At 45.7% G+C, this 24,920-nt stretch overlaps 1 protein-coding gene across 1 annotated transcript in view; it reads right to left on the bottom strand.

The window, feature by feature from the left end:
• LOC102934149 (myeloperoxidase-like) overlaps window positions 1-24,920 on the bottom strand; it is a 62,050-nt gene that overhangs the window by 18,543 nt on the left and 18,587 nt on the right. The window contains exons 4-7 of the mRNA XM_043531290.1: window positions 20,406-20,535; window positions 17,783-17,986; window positions 12,155-12,470; window positions 3,775-3,935 (exon numbers count right to left, since the gene is read on the bottom strand). Coding sequence (XP_043387225.1) covers window positions 3,775-3,935; window positions 12,155-12,470; window positions 17,783-17,986; window positions 20,406-20,535 — 811 coding nt within the window. The remainder of the gene's footprint in view (window positions 1-3,774; window positions 3,936-12,154; window positions 12,471-17,782; window positions 17,987-20,405; window positions 20,536-24,920) is intronic.

Below are 24,920 nucleotides of genomic sequence, written 5' to 3'. Positions count from 1 at the left end.
GTTTTGAAAGGAGCAGGAGGACGTATTCATAACTTGCAGTGATCATTAAATGCTTTCTATTCCAATAATAGGTAGGGAGTATGCTAAACAGCAACTGCTGAAGTTAAAAGTTGTAAATCTGCAGGACTGGAAAACTTTCCCCCAACAGAATTAAAAGAATTGGCCGGGGAGCTCTCTGAGCCACTGATGTTGATGGTCCAGAGGACCAGAGAAAAGCCAGTGCGCTGATATTCAGCAGGGTGACTAGAAAGGCCCAGCTACCTGAAGGGCTTGGATAGTGCCTGTGCCTTGTGTTGGCCTCTGCACAGGGCTGAACTTCACTCACAGACAGCATGGCTGAGATATGAACTTTCCTCTCCAGCTGGATCTCCTTATCCTGTAAAGCTCCCAAAGAGGATGCCTTGGTAAGAGATTAAAGTCCAGGACCTCCATGGTAGCATTCTCTAAAATGCTTCCAGCTCCATGATTGGGCCAGTTAGACAGGCAGAACTGAAGTCTCTCAATGTGTGGCTTAGACAATGGCGTAGGGAGGAGGGATTTAGGTTTATTAGGAACTGGGGGAACTTTTTAGAATGGAGGAGCCTATACAGGAAGGATGGATTCCACCTAAACCAAATCAGAACAGGATTAAAAATAAAATTAAAAAAGTTCATAGAAGAGTTTTTAAACTGAGGGCTGGGGGAAAGCCAACAGGTGCCGAGATGCACACAGTTCAGAGAGAGCCATCCCTGTGGGGGGGATCTATTAACAGGGATTCTCTATGTCCTAGTAGAGAGGAGAGGATAGAAATTGCTAAAGTACAGGCAGGAGCTGAAGAGAAACAGTGAAATGAAAGAGTCTCTTCAATTATTTATCCAAAATATTGAGAAATTTTAAAAGGGTTGGTTTTCAAATGCTAGAAGTCTAAATACTAAGATGGATGAACTTGAGTGCCTGGTGTTAAATGAGGATATTGATATAACAGGCATTACAGAAACTTGTGGAATGATGATAATCAACGGGATAAGGTAATAACTGGGGATAAATATATATAGGAATGACAGAGTAGGTCATGCTGGTGGGAGAGTGACAATTCATATGAAAGAAAGCATAGAGTCAAATATGGTAAAAATCTTAAATGAATCAAACTGCACCATAGAGTCTCTATGGACAGAAATTCCATGTTTGAATAATAAGAGTAGAAATTTATTACCGACCACCTGACCAGAATGGTGATGGTGACTGTGAAATGCTCAGGGAGATTAGAGAGGCTATAAAAATAGAACAGGAGGACTTGTGGCACCTTAGAGACTAACAAATTTATTTGAGCATAAGCTTTCGTGGGCTACAGCCCACTTCATCGGATGTATAGAATGGAACATATAGTATATTAGTATATGTTTCTTACTATATGTTCCATTCTATGCATCCGATGAAGTGAGCTGTAGCCCACGAAAGCTTATGCTCAAATAAATTGGTTAGTCGCTAAGGTGCCACAAGTCCTCCTGTTCTTTTTGCTGATACAGACTAACACGGCTGCTACTCTGAAACCTGTCATTATAAAAATAGAAAACTCCATAATGGGGGATTTCAACTATCCCCATATTGACTGGGTACATGTCACCCCAGAACAGGATGCAGTGATAAAGTTTTTAGATACCATCAGTGACTGCTTCTTGGAGCAGCTAGTCCTGGAACCCACAAGAGGAGAGGCAATTCTTGATTTAGTCCTAAGTGGAGCACAGGATCTGGTTCAAGAGGTGAATATAGCTGAATCACTTGGTAATAGTGACTATAATGTAATTAATTTTAATATCCTTGCAGGGGAGAAAATACAAAAGAAGCCTACCACAGCAGCATTTAATTCAGACTGGGGAACAACACAAAAACAAGTAAGCTAGTTAAACGGAAGTTAAAAGGAACAATCACAAGAGTGAAATGCCTGGAAGCTTCATGGAAACTTTTTAAAAACACCATAATAGAGGCTCAAATTAAGAAAAAATAATAATAAGAGGACCAAAAAATGCCACCATGGCTAAACAACACAGTAAAAGAGGCAGACAAAAAAAGCATCCTTTAAAAATTAGAAGTCAAATCCTACTGAGGAAAATAATGTAAAAAGGAGCATAAATTTTGGCAAATCAAGTGTAAAAGTATAAACAGCCAGGCCAAAAGAGAATTAGCAGAGCAACTAGCAAAAGATTCAAAAACTAACAGAATTTTTTTTAAGTTTGTTAAAAGCAGGAAGCCTGCCAAACAATCAGTGGGGCCACTGAATGATCAAGGTGCTAAAGGAGCACTCAAAGAAGACTAGACCATTGCGTAAATGAATTTTTGCATCCGTCTTCACTGCAGAGGATGTGAGGGAGATTCCCACACCTGAGCCATTCTTTTTGGTGACAGATCTAAGGAATTGTGCCTCTTTGAGATGTTAATAGAGGTGGTTTTGGAACAAATTGATAAATTAAACAGTAATAAGTCACTAGGACCAAATGGTATTCACCCAAAAGTTCTGAAGGAACTCAAATGTGAAATTGCAGAACTACTAAATGTGGCATGTAAACTATCAGTTAAATCAGCTTCTGTACCAGATGACTGGAGGACAGCTAATGTGATGACAAGTTTCTTAAAGGGCTCCAAAGACGATCCTGCCAATTACAGGCCAATACGCCTAACTTCAGCACTAGCCAAGCTGGTTGAACTATAGTAAGGAGCAGAATTATCAGATACAGAGATTAATACGATTTGTTGCGGAAAAGTCAACACTGCTTTTGTAAAGGGCAATCATGCCTCACCAATTTAACAGAATTCTTTGAGGGGGTCAACAAGCATGTGGAGAAGGGGGATCCAGTGGATATAGTGTACTTGGAGTTTCAGAAAGCCTTTGACAAGGTCCTGCACCAAAGGCTCTTTGCTTAGGCAAAGTAAGCAGTCATGGGATAAGAGGGAAGGTCCTCTCATGGATCAATAATTGGTAAAAAGATAGGAAACAAAGGATAGGAATAAATGATCAGTTTTCAGAATGGAGAGGGGTAAATAGTGGTGTCTCCCAGACCATGGTGTTCAACATATTCATAAACGATCTGGAAAAAGGGGTAAACAGGTGGCAAAGTTTGTAGGCAATACAAAATTACTCACGATAGTTAACTCCAAAGCAGAATGTGAAGAGTTACAAAGGGATCTCACAAAATTGGGTGACTGAGCAAATGCCTCTAGAAAACCCAGTTTGAACCAAGAAATGCAAACTACCTCAAGGGGTTATCTTAGCAACTCACATTAATCATCCCCCACTGTTTTTAATTCCTGGAGGAGCTGTGATAACCGCTTCCATGGAGTAGAACGCAATCATACTGAAACTATTCCTAGATTGATTGCATTGGTCCCCACAGATACCGCATGCAGTTGGAATATCTGACACAGTAATTATTTCCATTTGTACAACACTAACAGTAAGCCACTAAAACGGAGCTAAAAAAACCGAGGCGTACTTGTGGCACCTTAGAGACTAAAGGACTCCTCATTGTTTTTGCTGATACAGACTAACATGGCTACCACTCCGAAACTGAGCTGTGAATGACTGATAAGGCAGAGGGGACTTGCAGCACACAGGGTGCCTAAAACATTTAGATCTGCAGGCTGCTACACACATAGCCCCAGTGGCTACAGGATTAAGCGAGCTTGGTGTGTAGGAACCTGCACAGGCAATTCTGGAGGGGAAAAAATCATGTCTAAATTTGAGCAAGAAATGTTTAATCAACAAGTGAATGGCAGCGAAAACGATATTGCAGCTAGTACCTGGGTCATGGCACCTATGATTTTTCGAGCCTCCTGGTAGAGCTTCTCTCCATCCCACTTTGGATTTAATTTCTTCAACTTGGTAGCCAAGCGATTGTGCTCCCGCACAAAGAGAGTGTGTATAGCTGTAAGTCCCAGATTTTCAGTTGCTCGTGCATCACCTAAAATATAAAAATACAGTATCATTTTATATTTTATTCATCTGAGGAACTGTTTTTAATTTGCCATATTAGACTCCTGCATTGTAAGGTGGGCTGCTAGCAATTCACTGTAGCCACAGCTGGTAGTGCTGTCTAAAGTTAAGATTGCCCAAGATTTCCATGGTAATACCCTGTTTTCAGTTCCTTATAATTTTGCCAAACTTTAACCATTCAGGCTGAAATTTCCCATGCCAGGTGTCTTCCCCAGGCTGATTGTTTCCCTGAAATTTTCAGCAAAATTAGTTTAGCTGTTTCTGAGAATGGGGCTATGGAATTAATGTTATTTTGACCATGTTAAAATGTTCTTACCACTATTTTGTTGAGGATCTCCAGCACCTCCATGCTGTGGAGCAGGGACTGGAAATTTGGTAGAGGGCTGGCCCTAGTGTAAGGGGTGTAATTTTGCCATTCCCATAAAAAACGCACAAATTTGGCCAAGCTACAAACCTCTGAAAAATCTCAGTTTGCACATGCTCAGAGGAGATTTGTTAGAGGCAGGCAGAAAAAAATCTTCAAAGATTGTGTCTGCACGGAGCATGGTCCATCCCTTCACCTGGTGAATGAACTGCACATGCACATTCCCACAGAGCGACGTAGCATGCTCCTGCCCAGGGCAGCTGGTGCCAAGCAGGATTTTTCCTGCAATTAATTCTCTTGGCTGCCGGGGGGTTCTGTGCTGCTGCGCACCAGAACTGGGAGCAAAGAGACTGTTTCTCTTGTACTCTCAATACCACCGCACTAGCACCTAGAATGCATGGGGGGAGGGGCAATATCACTCTAATGCAAAGGTGGAAGAGTGGGGGGAGGGGGCAGGGGTATGCTGGGTGATAGGAGCTGAGGGGAACAGGAATGAGAGCTGGAGGTTGGAACAGAAGCAGAATGGGAGAGGGACAGGATCTGGGGGGTGAGGGAATAGGAGCAGAGGGGGGCAGGGGCAGAAGGGTCTATAACCACTAGATCACACTTCTCTCCAGAACCTGTAATTGAACCCAGGATTCCTGCATCTCAACCCTCCTCTGCTGTCAGCAAACAGCTATGAATTCTATTAGCAAAATGGCTCTTCTCCTGTAATGGCTGGTCCCCATAAAGGATACCAATCTACTAGTGCTACCCGTTACTCAATTAGCTTAAATGGTAGAGATCTTTGTTGTGGATTGAAATCTTCAGATCCTGCATATAACCCATGTGGGGTGGGAGCAAGATGATTCCACCTGTCGGACTTTCTATTTTTTTTTACTTTGCTTTTCTGAAAAACAAAACAAAAAACACCATGCAACCTGAATTCAGCCCTTCTCCCCCACCCGCATTGTGTGTGTGCTCATTATAATAGTTTTTAATTACATGTTCTCGTATAATTCCGGCATCCCCTGTCTCATTCAGTGAAGAGTATTGACAACACTCAAGGAATGGGTCACAGTTGCATAATGAAGGAGTCTATTGTCTGTAGGATCCCTGCCTCCTTTGTTACAGAAGTTAGAAGATATGTAGTGTATGAGGCAGAGGGTTTTAGAAAGTTAAAGGATGATCTCATGATTTAAGCAGTTAAATGCTAGCTGAGAGAATTGGATTTCATTCCTGCCTCTGCCAGAGTTCCCACGTGAGTCGAGGCAAGTCACTTACACCCAGCTTCTCAGAGGTAGTCACTGATCAAAGACAAACTCTAATGTAGAATTCCCCCATGTTGGATGTAACACTTTTTGAGCTAGGAAATTGTCATCTACAATATTTAGAAATTCAGAGGATGTTTTAGTACTGAGAGACCATTCATAGAGAGTTCATTGCTGATCAAAGGTTCAGAGCCATGAACACAGGCAGCCAAATAGGGGATTTCCAAGGAAAGAGCTGCGGAGTAGGTGATTGGAAGTATGCAGTCATGGGGCTAGGTGAGAGGTGCATTTGGTCAATCTGTTGTTTGATTGATGGGTTGTTCACTGTTACAGCTGTGCTGCGGGTAACCTATGTGGACCACTCAGTTTCCAAGTTGCAGGCAGGAGACAAGTAGCAGAGTCAGGGTCAAGCCGGCTTAGGATACCAGGGTCAGGCACCAGCTACAGACAAGAGACAAGCCGTGGAGTCAGAGATTAATTGAGGTCAGAAGCCGGGGTCTGGGGTTCAAAGCAAAGCAAGGCTGGCACAGACACAAGCAGACAGTCTGCAGGAGTTTTGCCTGGGAGTTTGCCTAGGGGGAGCTCCCACAGAGTTTTTGCCTTTCAGGCTTATGTGAGCGGTAATTACAGCATCTGAAGAGACTCTTAGAAGGAAGACAATATGGATAGTGAGAGATCAGCTGTTGTGACCTGCACAGGATGTGCCATGTTGGTCTTTCTCCCAGAGGGTAGAAGCTATTTCATCTGTACAAAGTGCAAGCTGGTCTCCATATTGGAAGAGAAGGTTAAAGGACTAGGGACCCAAGTATCAACCCTGCATTGTATCAGAGAAAATGAAGACTTTCTGGATAGAAGTCAGCGTTTGATACTGCAGACACAGCATGCAGAAGAATCAGAGAGAGCAGTGCAGAATGGGGAAGAAAATTGGCAGCATATGACGTCCAGAAGAAGAAAGAGGAGAACCCATGTACCCCCAATACAGATAGAGATAAGAAACTGTTTTCACGCTCTCTGCACAGGTGCTATGGCAGACTACTGGTTTGGAAGAGTCATCTAAAGGAAGGAATCAGAAGGAGACCCCATTGACCAGAAGGCATGGGATGCACTAGGGATGGGAGTTCCATGATCACCACTCCCAAGAGAATGAGACGGCTGGTGGTGGTCGGAGACTCCCTAAGGGGGACAGAGTCATCCATTTGCCATCCAGACCGGGAAACTTGAGAAGCGTGCTGCTTGCCTGGAGCTAGAATTCAGGATGTGACAGAGTGTCTGCCGAGACTGATCAAGCCCTCAGACCACTACCCCTTCCTACTTCTCCATGTGGGCACCAATGATACTGCCAAGAATGATCTTGAGCAGGTCACTGCAGACTATGTGGCTCTGCGGAGAAGGATAAAGGAGTTTGAGGTGCAAGTCATGTTCTCATCCATCCTCCCTGTTGAAGGAAAAGGCCCAGGAAGGGACCATCGAATTGTGGAGGTAAATGAGTGGTTACGCAGATGGTGTCGGAGAGAGGGCTTTGGATTCTTCAACCATGGGATGTTGTTCCAGGAAGAAGGATTGCTAGGAAGAGATGGGGTCCACCTAACAAAGAGAGGGAAGAGCATCTTTGCAGGTCGGCTTGCTAACTTAGTAAGGAGGGCTTTAAACTATGTTTGCCGGGGGATGGAGACCTAAGCCCTGAGGTAAGTGGGGAAGTGGGATAGTGGGAGGAAACACAAGGGGGAGGGTACAACAGGGGAGGCCTCCTGATTCACTTTGAGAAAGCAGGGCAATCAGCTAGTTATCTTAGGTGCCTGTACACGAACGCAAGAAGCCTGGGAAACAAGCAGAAAGAATTGGAAGTCCTGGCACAGTCAAGGAACTATGATGTGATTGGAATAACAGAGACTTGATGGGGTAACTCACATGACTGCAGCACTGTCATGGATGGGTATAAACTATTCAGGAAGGACAGGTAGGGGAGAAAAGATGGGGGAGTTGCACTGTATGTAAGAGAGTGGTATGATTGCTCAGAGCTCCAGTATGAAACTGGAGAAAAGCCTGTTGAGAGACTTTGGGTTAAGTTTAGAGGCGAGAGCAACAAGGGTGATGTCATGGTGGGCATCTGCTATAGACCACCAGACCTGGAGGATGAGGTAGACGAGGCTTTCTTCAGACAACTAACAGAAGTTTCCAGATCACAGTCCCTGGTTCTCATGGGGGACTTCAATCACCCTGATATCTGCTGAGAGAGCAATACAGCAGTACACAGACAGTCCGGGAAGTTTTTGGAGAGTGTTGGGGACAACTTTCTGGTGCAAGTGCTGGAGGAACTGTGCTCCTCTTGATCTACTGCTCACAAACAGGGAAGAACTGGTAGGGGAAGTAGAAGTGAGTGGGAACCTGCGCAGTAGTGACCATGAGATAGTCGAGTTCAGGATACTGACAAAAGGAAGAAAAGAGAGCAGCAGAATATGGACCCTAGACTTCAGAAAAGCAGACTTTGACTCCTTCAGGGAACTGATGGGCAGGATCCCCGGGGAGGCTAATATGAGTGGGAAAGGAGTCCAGGAGAGCTGGCTGTATTTTAAAGAAGCCTTATTGAGGGCACAGGAACAAACCATCCTGATGTGCAGAAAGAATAGCAAATATGGCAGGTGACCAGGTTGGCTTAACAGAGAAACCTCTGGTGAGCTTAAACACAAAAAGGAAGCCTACAAGAAGTTGAAACTTGGACAGAGGACTAGGATGGAGTATAAAAATATTGCTCAAGCATGCAGGGGTGTAATCAGGAAGGCCAAAGCACAATTGAAGTTGCAGCTAGAAAGGGATGTGAGGGTAACAAGAAGGGTTTCTACAGGTATGTTAGCAACAAGAAGGTCAGGGAAAGTGTGGGACCCTTACTAAATGGGGGAGACAACCTAGTGACAGATGATGTGGAAAAGCTGAAGTACTCAATGCTTTTTTTGCCTCGGTCTTCACAGACAAAGGCAGCTCCCAGACTGCTGCACTAGGCAGCATAGTATGGGGAGGAGGTGAGCAGCCTTCAGAGGTGAAAGAACAGGTTAAGAACTATTTAGGAAACCTGGACGTGCACAAGTCCATGAGGCCGGATGCAATGCTTCCAAGGGTGCTGAAGGAGTTGGCTGTTGTGATTGCAGAGCCACTGGCCATTATCTTTAAAAACTCATGCTGATCGGGGGAGGTCCCAGACGACTGGAAAAAGGTGAATATAGTGCCCACCTTTTAAAAAGGGAAGAAGGAGAATCCAGAGAACTATAGACTGGTCTGTCTCACCTCAGTCCCTGGAAAAATCATGGAGCAGGCCCTCAAGGAATCCATTTTGAAACACTTGGAGGAGAGGAAGGTAATCAGGAACAGTCAACATGGATTCACCAAGGGCAAGTCATGCCTGACCAACCTGATTGCCTTCTATGATGAGATAACTGGTTCTGTGGAGATGGGAAAAGTGGTGGATGATATACCTTTGACTTTAGCAAAGCTTTTGGTACGGTCTCACACAGTACTCTTGTCAGCAAGTTAAAAAAGTATGGATTGGATCAATGGACTATAGGGTGGATAGAAAGACGGCTAGATCGTCAGGCCCAATGGGTAGTGATCAATGGCTCGATGTCTAGTTGGCAGCCGGTGTCAAGTGGAGTGCCCCAGGGGTCGGTCCTGGGGCCAGTTTTGTTCAACATCTTCATTAATGATCTGGATAATGGAATGGATTGCACCCTCAGCAAGTTCACATATAACAGTAAGCTGGGGGGTAGGAATAAGGTCCAGAGTGACCTAGACAAATTGGAGGATTGGGCCAAAAGAAATCTGATGAGGTTCAACAAGGACAAGTGCAGAGTCCTGCACTTAGGATGGAAGAATCCCATGCACCGCTACAGGCTGGGGACAGACTAGCTAAGCTGCAGTTCTGCACAAAAGGACCTAGGGATTACAGTGAACGAGAAGCTGGATATGAGTCAACAGTGTGCCCTTGTTGCTAAGAAAGCAAATGGCATATTGGGCTGCATTAGTAGGGGCATTGTCAACAAATCGAGGGAAGTGATTATTCCCCTCTATTCGGCACTGGTGAGGCCACATCTGGAGTATTGCATCCAGTTTTGCATCCCCCACGAGAGAAACGCTGTGGACAAATTGGAGCGAGTCCAGTGCAGGGCAACAAAAATGATTAGGGGTTGTGGAGGAAAAAATCAGTGGACCCAAGTAGGCCTAAACTTCCCAAGAAGGCCTAAAACTTGGTCAAGCTAACTGTGTATATGAAGCATAAGAAGAGAGTGAGGAAAATTCCATTGTAAGGCAATTGCAAACAGCACAGCTTAAGAAATGTAACCATTAACCGCAAAGGTAACACCTGTCAATAACAGGAAAAGCTTGTTTTTGCTAAACTCCAAGTAAGGCAAAGCTACTGTTAAAGCTTGCAGTACATGCCAAATAAGGAAAATGCTGTTAAAGGAAGTGGGTTTGACAAATTGTGGTGTTCAGCAATGTAAGCTCCTGTATTTTCTGTTTATGCCAGAGCAGCTCCGGCTGACTCTCCCTGTATGTGCATGCTTGAATAAAGGAACGTCAGGTTTGTTCTGATCCAAACACAACGTGTGGTTAATTTTTCCACGACATGGTCTTGGGCACATGACTTTTGAGGAGAGGCTGAGGGAACTGGGATTATTTAGTCTCCAGAAGAGAAGAATGAGGAGGGATTTGATAGCAGCCTTCAACTACCTGAAGGGAGGTTCCAAAGAGGATGGAGCTCGGCTGTTCTCAGTGATGGCAGATGACAGAACAAGGAGCAATGGTCTCAAGTTACAGTGAGGAAGGTCTAGGTTGGATATTAGGAAAAACTAGTTCACTAGGAGGGTGGTGAAGCACTTGAATGGGTTATCTAGGGAGGTGGTGGAATCTCCTTCCTTAAGAGATTTTAAGGCTCAGCTTGACAAAGCCCTGGCTGCGATGGTTTAGTTGGGGTTGGTCCTGCTTTGAGCAGGGGGTTGAACTAGATGACCTCCTGAGGTCTCTTCCAACCCTAATCTTCTATGATTCTATGATTCAGATACCCCCTGTGATGGCTTCCTGGTTTATCTATCGACATGAGCCCATGAGTGGACTGTGGCATTTTGGGCAGTGCTTCCTGCCATGGCTAGCTTCACAGGATGTCCCATCAGAAGCCTGGGGTGAGCTTCTAATGGGGATGTGGAAGTGTCAGCAGCCCAGAACCTCACGGATTCTAGTCCTGCAGGTTCTTACAGTTGTGTGTGTGTGGGTTGTGTAGTGAGGCAATGGGCCCTTCAGTAAGCAGCTGAGACAGGTCTGTTGGTTGGTGTCAGCAACACTGTTTGAAGTCTCTAAGAGAGTAGAGCTGAGCAGGGAGGCTTAGAGTTTGTTGATATGGAGATCTCAGAGTAGCAGCTGTGTTAGTCTGTATCTGCAAAAGGAAAAGGAGTACTTGTGGCACTGTGGCCACTGCATGCATCCGATGAAGTGAGCTGTAGCTCACAAAAGCTTATGCTCAAATTTGTTAGTCTCTAAGATGCCACAAGTCCTCCTGTTCTTTTTGTTTATGTGGAGAGTTAGCGTGCAGGAAGTGGGGATGTCAACCTACAGTGCTCTAGTCTGCTGCACGCTAACTGGCTGTGTGGGTCACAGAGTATTTAATGCAGGGTCCATGCCGCTGGTTAGTGTGCGGCATGGTACGGCACTTTAGATTTACACCCCAGATTAGTGCGCACTAAATCTCTGTATAAACCTGCCCTTAATATAGAAAGTCAGTGGTTTGGCAAAGTAGATGAGAGATAAAAAGGAACCGATCACCAAACTGAAAATTAGTGGTAGCTTAGGTACAAGCGATAAGGAGTTGATCACATGTGTAATGTACAAACAGAATAAATGCCAAACCAGTAATATGCTTTAAAAACACCAATTTCACAAATCTGAAAATATTCATGAGCCAAATCAGCTGGGAGGAAGAATTTAAAGAGAAAAATGTGACTGTTCCTGCATATCCAGTCCATTGTTTTAGAGGAAAATGGCTTACTATTGCTTCCACATAGTGCGGTCACTCTTCCATGTCACTGGTACTGCTCTATGCTGAAGTACAAACCCTGGAACAAACCCTGCTGTTGATGATGTGAGAGAAGGGGTGATACAGTTGGTTGCACATGATAGAATTTTTTTGTTTGTCTTTTTTAAAAAAAAAACAACAACAACAAATCTTATTGGAAAACCAACTTTTTTTCATGGTAAATTCCATCGGAAAAGTGACCATTTGACATTTTTTGACCAAAAAATGGTGGGTTTTCTGTGGGAAATTTCCTTTTGACTAGAATTTTTCATTTAGTTTTGTAATGACATTTTAAAATGAAAAAATGGTTTGGCTTAAAGTGTCATTTTGGTTTTTGGAAACCAAAACATTTCCGTTTCCATTTTCAGTTTTGTCATTTTCATGGTTCCCCCCATTTTTTCTTACTCAATACTTTTACACAATAGTTTCTGATGTCTCATTATGTTTGTCTCAGGGACTGCTAAGTTTCTCTGCAGCTCACTTCAGAAAATTAATTGTGCTCCAGGCACACGACTTACCTGCTTTAAAACAGGGGATATTCATGGTCTTGTTTGTGAATAAACAGGGGCTTTGGGAATTGTTCTCAAAGGGCAGTAATCCCAACCCCGCATCCGTAAAGTTCTGGTTCAGCGCCATCAAACCAAGCTGGTTTGTCTGATTCCTAAGACTGTTAGCTAGAGGTACTTCACTGCCATACACCATGCTGGCATCCATGAATGAGGTGATTGCATTGATCTGCTCGTGCATAAATGTTTTGGCATTGCACACTGGAGCTGTACGGATGAATGGCATACAAGTATTTGGATCCTTAATTCGTGGATCATGAGGGGGAATCTGTAGAAAACAAAAGAGAATTACTCCCAATTTAAAGTGTCGATGTGTTGATAAAGATTGGATTTTTTAAAAAGATATTCCTGAGTTCAAACGGAATTATTCTACGGAAGATCTGTGGCCTGTGTTATACAGGAGGCCAGACTAGATGATCACAATACCGCCTGGCCTTAGAATCTATGAATCTAGGAATGTTCCAAATGCATTATCTATTCTTATTATCTATTAAAATAGCGACAGGGGAATTCACAGATTGGATGAGACTCATGGTACATCTAGTCCAATGTCCTATCTGACAGTGTCCAGTAGCAGACAATTAAGAGGAAGGTGACATAAAACCCCACAGCAGGCAGCCATGAGATAATCTGCCCCCATGAAGGTCTAATCCTAATCCAGTGGTTCTCAAACTGTGGGTCAGGACCCCAAAGTGGGTCATGACCCGTTTTAATGGGGTCACCCAGGCTGGCGTTAGACTGGCTGGAGCCCAGGGCCAAAGCCAAATCTCGAGCCCCACCACCCAAGGCTCAGGCTTCGGCTTCAGATCCAGGCAGTGGGGCTCAGGTTACAGACCCCCTGCCCAGGGATGATTCCTTGGATTTTGGCTTTGGCCCTGTCAGGGTTCCTTCCCCACTCTGAACTCTGGGGTACAGATGTGGGGGCCTGCATGAAAGACCCCCTAAGCTTATTCTTACCAGCTTAGGTTAAAACTTCCCCAAGGCACAGATTCCTTTCTTGCCTTGCGATCGCTGCCACCACCAAGTGATTTAACAAACAACCAGGGAAAGGACCACTTGGAGTCCTATTCCCCCAAAATAGTCCCTCAAGCCTACACCCCCTTTCCTGGGAAAGGCTTGAGCATATATCCTCGCCAATTGGTTACAAAGGGACTACAGACCCAAACCCCGGGGTCTTAGAACAATGGAAAAATCAGTCAGGTTCTTGAAAAGAAGGATTTTATTTAAAGAGAAAAAGGTAAAAGAATCACCTCTGTAAACTTAGGCTGGTAGTTAACCTACAGAGTAGCAGAAAATTCAAAGAGCACAGAGGAACCCCCTCTAGCCTTAGTTTCAAAGTTACAACAAAACAGGGATAAACCTCCCTCTAGCAAAGGGAAAATTCACAAGTTGAGAAAACAAAGATAAACTAATATGCTTTGCCTGGCTGTTACTTACAAGTTTGAAATATGAGAGACTTGTTTAGAAAGATTTGGAGAACATGGATTGATGTCCGGTCCCTCTTAGTCCCAAGAGCCAGCGGCCACAGAAACAAAGAAGCCAAAACAAAACCTTCCCCCCCACCCCAGATTTGAAAGTATCTTTTGTCCCCATTGGTTCCTTTGGTCAGATGCCAACCAGCTTACTTGAGCTTCTTAACCCCTTACAGGTCAGGAGGAATTTAGGCTACCCCTATGGTTATGACAGGCCCCCTGCCCAGGACAGCGGGGCTTGGGTGGGCTCAGGCTTCCGTCCCTCCTCCTGGGGTCCTGTAGTAATTTTTGTTGTCAGAAAGGGGTCGCGGTGCAATGAAGTTTGAGAACTCCTGTCCTAATCCCTAATAGTTAGAGATCAGTTTAAAACCTGAAGTAGAATTTTTATAACCCTGACAAAAATTGTATTAGTATTAGCTATTCTAACTCTGGCTGCTCTTGTTATCCATAGAAATGTCCAGTCTCTCTTTGAATCTTGCCAAATTCATCATCTAATATCAGTCAGTTCCAAAGTCTAATTATGTGTTGTGTGTGAAAGTATTTCCTTTGATCAGTTTTGAATTTGCCCCCTTCCAGTTTCAATGGCTGTCTCCTAGTTCTTGTGTTATGAGGCAGGGAGAACAGGAGCTCCCAATCTTCCTTCTTCAGATCATTTATTCTTTCATATGGTCCCTCTCGGAGCTGAACAATCCCAGTTTTTTCAATCTCTTGTCACGTCATGCATCCGATGAAGTGAGCTGTAGCTCACGAAAGCTTATGCTCAAATAAATTTGTTAGTCTCTAAGGTGCCACAAGTCCTCCTTTTATTTTTGTGAATACAGACTAACACGGCTGCTACTCTGAAACCTGTCACAGGAGAGTTTTTCCAGGCCCTGATCATCCTTGTCACCTTTCTCTGAACCCCTTCTAATTCTGCAATATCTTTTTCAAAATATAGTGATCTTTATGCATCGTAACATCATGTTTCCTTTTTTGACCACAGCTGCATATGGAGCAGAGGTTTTCATTGAAATGTCCACAGTGATGCCCGAGTTCTTTTCCTGATTTATAAAAATATTACATACAACCCTACTCTCAAACAACCCAATTAAACAAAAAACCCAACTATGTTTAAAGAATATTATTTAGATCACAAAGTCAAGCACTCAAAAGTTAGGAAATGACAAATTTTATGGCTGCTCTTAACTCTACCTTTTGTGTGTCCATTCTGTGCACTAAACGAATCCTAGAAAAAATAGTATTTTATCACATAATAAAAGACTGTAGCATGATCACTATGTGCCAGGGGACAGAGTAAAGGCTGCATGGACAACCTGAATTCTGGTATTTTTAAACTTTGGATTGCTTGACTTTGCAGTCTAAATAGTGTTCCTTTAATGTAGTTTTTGTGCAAGTAATTCCCTGTCTTCTTTGCCTTGGGGAAGGTGGTGGGTGCAGCATCCCAGTCTGTCTCTCCCCACAATACCCTTTTTCAGCTGATAGACATTCGCAGTACGGTGGCTACTGTTTCTTTGGCAGCAGTGTGGGCCCCGCCTTCGAATGTGCTGTTCAGTTAATTTTTCAGCAGGCTACCAACATTTTTCTGAAGAATGAAAGTGACAGAGGGGAAATGGCCATTTTTTCAACTATTTATTGTGTAAGCAGAGTCAGGATGAGCTCCACCCTGACATCTGGTGGTGAGGTGTGGCAAGTTGTGGAAAAGAACTTCAGGGGCCGATCTCATTTGCATAGGCACACCCACCCTGCCTAGAATGAGGCCACAGCTGCCCAAGTGGTCACTTTGGCTGCTGTGGGATCCCCAGTGTCTCTGTTATTGGGGCAGGAAGAATAAATTGTTATTACCCTGATTATGGGAACTGTGCTTGGAACTGTACTTGGCCTTTTGTTATGATAGAGGGAATTACCATCAACTAAGTAGCACTCGCTAAGCAAGCGTCATGGGTTTCAAAACTCTGTGAATGGAGAGAGGCTGGGGACAAGTATTAGTACTTGGTGGTATGGGCCAGTGGGTGAGGGCCTTACATGCTAATTGCACTTCCTCCTCTCTCAGCTGTGGAATATCAGAGCTAATTTTGATTCTCTTAGGAGTCTAGTTACAGGCTGCTGAGCTCACTTTGGGCTAATGGTGCACCAGCACTGAGGCTCCCCTGCTACAAGCTGAATTCACCAAAGAGCTGAACTGACTAAGAGCTGAAATCACTGAGCGTTGTGTTAAGTAGTGGGGGAGCCTGAAGATATATGGTGGAGCAGTTTGTGGGACGGCTGGAGTGCCTTGTGGACAGGCTGGTGGAGCAGTTCGTGGGACAGCGGGAGCTGCGTGTGGGCTGCAGAGCAGAGCTGAGCGAAGCAGTTTGTGGGGCAGCTGGCGGGGCGGAGCGGAGCGGAGCGAAGGCCTATGGAACTGTGGGGCGGTCAGCTTCAGATCATGTAAGGTGCCTCTTACCTCTGCCCCCATCTCCACCCACGTTGGGAAGTAAAGCTCTGTAGATAAACTGTTGAACTCTGGGGCTGCCCTGACCAGGGACAGAGACTTTTGGGTCATTGGACTTTTGGGACTTTGGGTGATTTGGGGTTGCTGGACTCAAGAACAAAAGGGAAAGGACATGCCCCAATTTGCTTGGGGTGGGGTTTTTTGCTCATGGGTTGTGTTATGAATCCTGTTGGTGGTGTTTCCCCAACATAATGCCACATTGTTTCTCTCTGTTATTAAAAGGCTTTTTGCTACACTCAGACTAGGTGCTTGCGAGAGGGGAAATATTGCCTCTTGGAGGCGCCCAGCGGGGAAGGTATATATTTGTCCCAGGTCACTGGGTGGGGGCTCGAGTCGGTTTGCATTGTGTTATTGGAGTGGATCCCCTAGATATTGAACCCGGCCCTTGTTGCTGCCAACTCTGACAGTCAGAAGGGTTACAATTGTATCTCAGCAAAACGTGAACAGAATTACATAGGGCAATGAACGGGCACTTCTCTGGCTCCAGGGCTTTTGCTGTGCCAAATTTCAAAAGCCAACTGCAAACAGTGGAGCTAGTAGATCATCCCAGAAAAGCCTGCAAGAGTATTTTATGATGGAATTGTGACGGGGTGTGTTGTATCAACCAGGCAAGGTACTAACAAGCTTCAACAGGACTTTATTTCTAAAGTGGAAACCTCTTTACCAAGCTGCTGCTGCACCCTCTGTAGCTTTCTCCCAGCCTCTCAACTCCTCCCCCTCCTTCCTGTTTCTTGTCCTTTCAGACTCCCAACAGCCAGTGCTCCCAATTCTAATAATTACAAGAAACATCTAAACACCACAGGGGTGTACAAGCCCCATACTGAGGAACCAAGGGTTAATGAGTAGCCCAGAAGGCCCAGGCCAGCTGCACCTGCGGGGCCTGCTCACAATGGAGGCAGAGCTCAAAAGGGAGCAGCCCAGTTGTGTCAAGGTAGATAAAGCAAGGGAGCAGTTCTACGTAGTTAGCTCCTACAGAGAGGCTACAGGAGCTCTCACCACTTGGACCAGACCCATCTGCTGAGCCACCGGAGGGACCCTGGGAGACTGGGAGCAGTGGGCTGCGATTGATGGAGAAGAGCCTTCGGATCATTGCCAGGGAGAAACCCTATTCGGTGACAGGTTTCAGAGAAGTAGCCGTGTTAGTCATATTCGGTGAGTCCATAAGCAGACTCTGCTGTGACTTTGGAGGGGCAGAGGCTGGGGTAAGAAGTGACCCAGGGAGAAGGCTTGGGGGGTGTCTGCCCCAGGCTGTGTATCTGACCTGCCAGTCACAGGGCCCCTGAATGAGCAGGGAGGGCCCAGGTTCCCCTACCTCACACCCTGCAAACTCTCGCCACTGGCCTATCATGGCTGCAGACTCTCACCACAAGGGTGATACTGCTGGGTTTGGAAACCAATCCCTGCAGACAGGAATGTGTTAGGCAACCTAAATATAGGGGTTACTTCCAGCTCCCCTGTAATATATACAATGTTCTAGGTGCTTTAGGCTCTTTCAAGAATTCATGTCTTTGCTCTCTCTATTCTTTCACCATAAAGTCTTTCTGGGTCTAACTTTCTAAACTAGTCTCAGGCTTAGAGCCCTGCAAAGAAGGAAGGGAGTCAAGGTTGTAGTTGTACCTTAATTGGGAAGCAAGGTGGCTCAAAGGTGCAACTGGTCTCACAATGAACTTCTTTATTGTTGATTTTTGTAGTAGTGACAGGGGCTAAGTCCAAATCGTGGTCAACCCACTGACCCCACTGCACGAAGATGACAGAGCGCTCCTGGTCTTGCGTGACATTCTCATTGGCTGTGTGAATTATTTCATTTGACACTTTTCGAACCTGCATAGAATCAAAACAAAAACATTTATGATTGAGACACAGTGAACGTGTTTAGCTCCATAGGGGAAGTGCTGTAACTTTAGGGGTAGCCTGCTACAGACCTCAGGAAAGTATCAGACACAATACTCTGTTATGCTGAAAGTCAATTTCTGAACATCAGTGATGAAGTTCAATGAACTGCCAATGATGCAGCCTTCGTCGCCCACTGGAATCTTTAAAGAAGCAGCTTTGTGCTTTCTCCCTTGCTGCCATTCAGCGACTGGGAGAAGCTCCCTGTAAAACACCTGCAAAGCCACTTCACTATCCTCCATCAAAACCCCTCTTCAAACTCTCCTTTGCCATCATGTCTACAAAAAACTAGGTAGTGTTTAGGCAGCTGGTGAGCCGAGACCCTATCCATCATGCTGCCCTGTGATGTTGCATTGTGCTCCCCATCTGTCTGTCTGTGTCCACCTTTTGCCTCGTCTTATATTTAGATTGGACGATGTTTGTTCTGTTTGCACAGTGCCTAGCACAATGGGGTTCTGACTGGTGACTGGGGTCCTAGGCACAACCACAGTACACCGTGATGGTGAGGAGGAAAGCGTTACAGTCTGGTTTTACTCTGAACAGTGACTCTTAAAATGGAACTTCCCTACTCAACCAATCTGCTCCCTGCGTGTATTCAGGCATGTGTGTTGATGCCAGACTGAGATCATCACCCCCCATCTGCGCATGAAAGACGCCCTTTGTGAACAGATCTCTCCCCTCTGTGAGGAAGGGAAGCGCTTCTGCCATTGTGGTACTGTGGATGCTCTCCCCTCGACGTCTCCACAGAGCTGAGGGTCAGAGCAGTGGGAGAGAGTGCAAGCTGGATGACCCAGAAGGAGTGGGAGTGCTGGGTTCATTCTGGCCATAGGCACCGACTCCATGGGTGCTCCAATCAGCTCCCCCCACTTCCCCCCAGCGCCTCCCATCCACCATCAGCTATTTCATGGCTTACAGGAGACACTCGGGTGGGGGGGAGCGGGGACAGGGCACACTCGGGGGACGGGGTGGAACTGGGCAGGAAGAGGTGGGACAGGAGTGGAGTGGGGGCAGGAAGAGGTGGGGTGGGGGCAGGGCCTCGGGTGGAGCAGAGTGGTGGTTTGAGCACCACTGGGGCGTGAAAGAAGCTGGCGACTGTGATTCTGGCATTCCCTCACTTTTGAGGGCTCAACTTTGCAACCTTCTTTTAACAATATTTTCTGGTATAGAGTTTCCTAGAATTTAAAGACCCTGAAGAAACACAATTCCATCATGTGCAGCTGCAGTAACCCAGGAGCTTGGGTTAGCAGCAGGGTTTGAACATACATCTCTTATTCTTCAGCTGAAGGAGTTGCTCCTTTAGCTTAGAGCGGTAGTAGGCTATTGTCCTCTGTGTGTATGCAGTGTTGTTGTAGCCATGTCAGCCCCAGCCTATGAGAGAGACAAGGTGGGTGAGGGAATATCTTTTATTAGACCGTCAGTTGGTGAGTGAGACAAGCTTTCAAGCTACACAGATTCCTTCCTCAGGTCCTCTATGTGGACGGACTTCTGGACTGGGCATGACACACATGTTGCCAGTGGGTTATTTGCTTGACAGAAGTAGAATGTCAGGGAGTCTGAAGGGTTTGAACCCAGGATCTCTGAGTATGAAAGCAAGAACATAAACTGTTTGAGAGAATGAGAATGCTTGCTAGTGATGCAATGCATTGACACCATTCTCAGGCCTCAATGGGTCTCAAAGCACCTTAGGAAGGTGGAGATGCAGGAGTAACCCCACCTTACAGACACCAATGCCCAGGGCACAGAACTGGCATATCCATTTGGGGTGAAATTCACCCCATGCAGAGTGCAAGCCCAGGTGCCGACTCTGTGGATGCTCCAGGGCTGGAGCACCCTCCGGAAAAAAGCAGTGGGTGCTCAGCACTCATTCGTGGCTGCTCATCCCCCACCCCCCAGCACCTCCCATCCCCCACAACCAGCTCTTCAACGGCATGCAGGAGGTGCTGGGGGGAGGGAGCAGAGTCAGGGTGGGGAGCTCAAGGGAGGGGCGGAAGGGGCGGGAAGAGACAGGATGAGGCCTTGGGGGAAGGGGTGGACTTGGGATGGGGCCTGGGGCAGAGCTGGGGTTGAGCAACCCCCGGAAAATGTTGATCCAATGAGTGCTTTCTTCTCCACAGGAGGGTAACAGGAATGCTATTCGGAGTGCATGAATTCCCTGCACATGCAGCACCTGCCAAGGTACGAAGGTGTGTGGAGCGCTCGAAGCAACACAGCCCAGCACAAGACATATGTACTGCTTAAGCCTCACTTGTGCCCTTAGCATAGACTTAAATGGGGCAGTAGCCTGGCCTGGGCCTCTACCCAGGGAGCACTTCCCCCAGCCATGGACAGGTCTGAAATATGGGAGTCGTACCAGTGGGAGCGGAAATCCATTGTAAAGTTTTCCTTCAGTTAATCCTCTGGGAAGAGACACTCCATCCTCATACTCCGCCGGGAGCCATCGGGCATATCCGTGATTGGAAGCTCCAAAATAATAATGCTTCCTGGAACATTGGGAAGAAAAACAAACAAGTAAACTATTTTAGAAAGGACACGCCCTGCAGAGAAGCAGAATTTCTTTTTCTCCTGGGAACCTAAGTTGAATTGCTCGAACGATAGAAAGGAATCGTTTTCGGGTTCAGAGGCAACAGCTATAGTGTGGACAGACAACCCTCCGAGGCAAAGACTCAAAGTCTCTTAGCGCAGGCTGTGGTTAATACTGAGGTAAAAGGACGAATCCTCATGTTGTTGTTATACTCACATTTGTAATTCAGAATTTAAACCTAAGCTACTTACATAGAATCATAGAATATCAGGGTTGGAAGGGACCTCAGGAGGTCATCTAGTCCAACTCCCTGCTCAAAGCAGGACCGATCCCCAATTAAATCATCCCAGCCAGGGCTTTGTCAAGCCTGACCTTAAAAACTTCTAAGGAAGGAGATTCCACCACCTCCCTAGGTAACGCATTCCAGTGTTTCACCACCCTCCTAGTGAAAAAGTTTTTCCTAATATCCAACCTAAACCTCCCCCACTGCAACTTGAGACCACTACTCCTTGTTCTGTCATCACTACCACTGAGAACAGTCTAGATCCATCCTCTTTGGAACCCCCTTTCCGGTAGTTGAAAGCAGCTATCAAATCCTGCCTCATTCTTCTCTTCTGCAGACTAAACAATCCCAGTTCCCTCAGCCTCTCCTCATAAGTCATGTGTTCCAGTCCCCTAATCATTTTTGTTGCCCTCCGCTGGGCTCTTTCCAATTTTTCCACATCCTTCTTGTAGCGTGGGGCCCAAAACTGGACACAGTACTCCAGATGAGGCCTCACCAGTGTCGAATAGAGGGGAACGATCACGTCCCTCGATCTGCTGGCAATGCCCCTACTTATATATCCCAAAATGCCATTGGCCTTCTTGGCAACAAGGGCACACTGTTGACTCATATCCAGCTTCTCATCCACTGTCACCCCTAGGTCCTTTTCTGCGGAACTGCTGCCGAGCCATTCGGTCCCTAGTCTGTAGCGGTGTATTGGATTCTTCCATCCTAAGTGCAGGACTCTGCACTTGTCCTTGTTGAACCTCATCAGATTTCTTTTGGCCCAATCCTCCAATTTGTCTAGGGCCCTCTGTATCCTATCCCTACCCTCCAGCGTATCTACCTCTCCTCCCAGTTTAGTGTCATCTGCAAACTTGCTGAGGGTGCAATCCACACCATCCTCCAGATCATTTATGAAGATATTGAACAAAACCGGCCCCAGGACCGACCCTTGGGGGACTCCACTTGATACCGGCTGCCAACTAGACACGGAGACATTGATCACTACCTGTTGAGCCCGACAATCTAGCCAGCTTTCTATCCACCTTATAGTCCATTCATCCAGCCCATACTTCTTTAACTTGCTGGCAAGAATACTGTGGGAGACCGTGTCAAAAGCTTTGCTAAAGTCAAGGAACAACACGTCCACTGCTTTCCCTTCATCTACAGAACCAGTTATCTCGTCATAGAAGGCAATTTGATTAGTCTTCCATCACGGCAGTATGAGTGCCTCACAACCCTCAATATACCTGTGCTGTCAACGAGAGCTGACCCAAAAATGGGAATCCATTCCCATGGAAAAATGTGTGTTTTTAGAAACGTTTTCATCCCAAGCCAAGACAAAATATCAAAAACATTATTTTTTTCAAGGGAAGGGATTTAAAGAAACTTTCTCTTTTGGGAGAGCTGAAAGGCAATTTTTTGGCTTCCTGGCTGCCTGTGAAATTGAAAAGAGCCTTCCAACCTTGCTGAAGGTGAGGCAAAGAGCCCCTGCTCACATCCCCCACAGCTCCAGGAGCCTGGGGTGTAGAGCACCCAACAGGACTTAGGTGCCTAGATGCCTTTGAAAATCCCACTGGACACCTCTCTGTATCATTAGGCACCTAAATCCTTTGAAAATCTGGACCCTAACTCCCACTGAAATCATGTAATACACCTAAAATGAACATGTCACCATTAACCATGTACCTGAAAGGACCATAGATTGGTGTATTTTTACAATACACAAAACTGCAGAATGCTCAGGACATTTTAATGAGAAAAAACTCCTGTGTGAGATAATATTTGTCCATGACAGAGAGTAGTTAGAGCCAGGTGCTAATCCTGATGGCTACATCCGTCACTAGGGGCCAGATTCCTAATGGTAGTTGTGTGCCTAAAGAGGCAGACAGGCACCTAGTGGGATTTTTCTCAATGGGCATTAGGCACTGAGGTGGTTTGGGAAATCCCACTAGGCACCTATCTGCACCTTTAGATGCTTCAAGACCTTTAAAAATCGGGCCTTAAATTCCATTTTCAAAAGTGACAAAGGTATTTCAGAATTTAAGGGTTAGACTTCCAAAGGTGTTTAGACACCTAACTTTCAATAGGAGTCAGGTGTGTAACTAGTTTAGGTGCTTTGGAAAATTCCATTGACTTAGCTACTGCCTCTTGAATGGAGTATTTACTACACTGATGGAAAAACACCCTCCATTGCTGTAGTAAGTGTCTACACTATAGTGCTAAGGTGGCACTGCTGCAGCGCTGCAGTTGTGTCGGTGTAATTCTTGCAGTGTAGTCATGCCCCTGGAAGAAGTATCTAATGCAGCCTAGGATCTCCTTTCTCTTTTTCTACAACTGCATCACACTGGTGGCTCAGATTTCTTGTGATTGAGTAAAACATCCAGGTCTTTCTCCTCCTCTGTCATTTCCAACTGACCAACCCACAACTTACAGCAGAAATTCTCGTTGTTAGTCCCTGAGTGCATGACCTTGCCCTTTGTACCATTACATTACATTTCATCCCACTGCTATTACTTCAGTCCTCCAGATCACCCTTCCTGTGTAATATTCCGATCCTCCTCTGTATAGTAGATGCCACCAAACTTTGTGTCATCCGCAAATATCATTCAGGCACTTCTACTTTTTTGTGTCAAGGTCATTAATGAAAATATTGAATAAGCTCGTTCCCAAGGCTGATCCTTGAGGAACTCCACTGGCAACCGCCCTCCAGACTGATAGTTTCCCTTTCAGCACAACCCATTGTCATCTCCCTTTCAGCCAGTTCCTTACCCACCTTTCAATTCCTGTATCAAACCCCATCTTCTCTATGTCAAAAACAGACTCCAATGAGAGACTGCTGAATTGGAATTAATTTGCAAACTGGATACAATTAACTTAGGCTTGAATAGAGACTTGGAGTGGATGGGTCATGACACAAAGTAAAACTATTTCCCCTTTTTATTACCCCCACCCCCCACTGTTCCTCAGACGTTCTTGTCAACTGCTGGAAATGGCCCATCTTGATTATCACTACAAAAGGTTCCCCCCCCCGCCCCCACTCTCCTGCTGGTAATAGCTCACCTTAAGTGATCACTCTCGTTACAGTGTGTATGGTAACACCCATTGTTTCATGTTTTCTATGTATATAAATCTCCCCACTGTATTTTCCACTGAATGCATCCGATGAAGTGAGCTGTAGCTCATGAAAGCTTATGCTCAAATAAATTTGTTAGTCTCTAAGGTGCCACAAGTCCTCCTCTTCTTTTTGCGGATACAGACTAACACAGCTGCTACTCTGAAATCTATGTTAATAGTTTCCCATGTGGTACTGTGTCTAATATTTTACTGAAGTCCAGATAAATTAGATCTACTGCATTTCACTTATGTAAGAAATCATCCATTTTATCAAAGAGAGATTTCAGATTAGTCTGACATGATCTGCCTTTGTTTGCAGTGTTGTAGCCATGTGGGTCCAATAAAATATATTACCAGTTTGTGTACGGAGGATCTGTAACCTGCTTGTATCATCTGTCAGGGTGAGACACTGATTCAAATCCTGCTTAGTTTTTAGAAATTAGACTGCAAATTTATTTTTCTTTCTCAAGTAACCAACTCTGATCTCTATGCCTGCTACTTATAATCACTTAAAATCTATTTTTTGTACTTAATAAATGTGTTTATATTTTACCTAAAACAATGTGTTTTGGTTGAAGTGCTTGGGAAATCTCAGCCACAGGTGCCAACTTTCCAAAGGGCCAGGGGGTGCCCAAGCCCCACCTCTGCCCCAGGCCCCGCCCCCATTCCACCTCCTCCCCCAAGACCCCATCCCTGCTCCACCCCCACCCTGCCTCTTCCCACCCAGTTCCGCCCCCTCCCCCAAGTGCACCGTGTCCTCACTCCTCCCCCTCCTTCCCAGCTTCCTGCATGCTGTGAAACAGCTGATTGCGGTGGACAGGAGGAGTGGGGAGGGAGGGAGAGGTGCTGATCCATGGGGCTGCCAGCAGGTGGGAGACGCTGGCGGGGGAGCTGATAGGGGCGCTGCCGGTGGGTGCTCAGCACCCACCATTTTTCCCCCGTGTGTGCTCAGTTTACAAAGG

The sequence above is a fragment of the Chelonia mydas genome, chromosome 17 (assembly GCF_015237465.2).
Source record: "Chelonia mydas isolate rCheMyd1 chromosome 17, rCheMyd1.pri.v2, whole genome shotgun sequence".
NCBI lineage: Eukaryota > Metazoa > Chordata > Testudines > Cheloniidae > Chelonia > Chelonia mydas.
The sequence above is the reverse complement of the archived record's forward strand: the minus strand, read 5'-3'. Positions and strand labels throughout refer to the sequence as shown.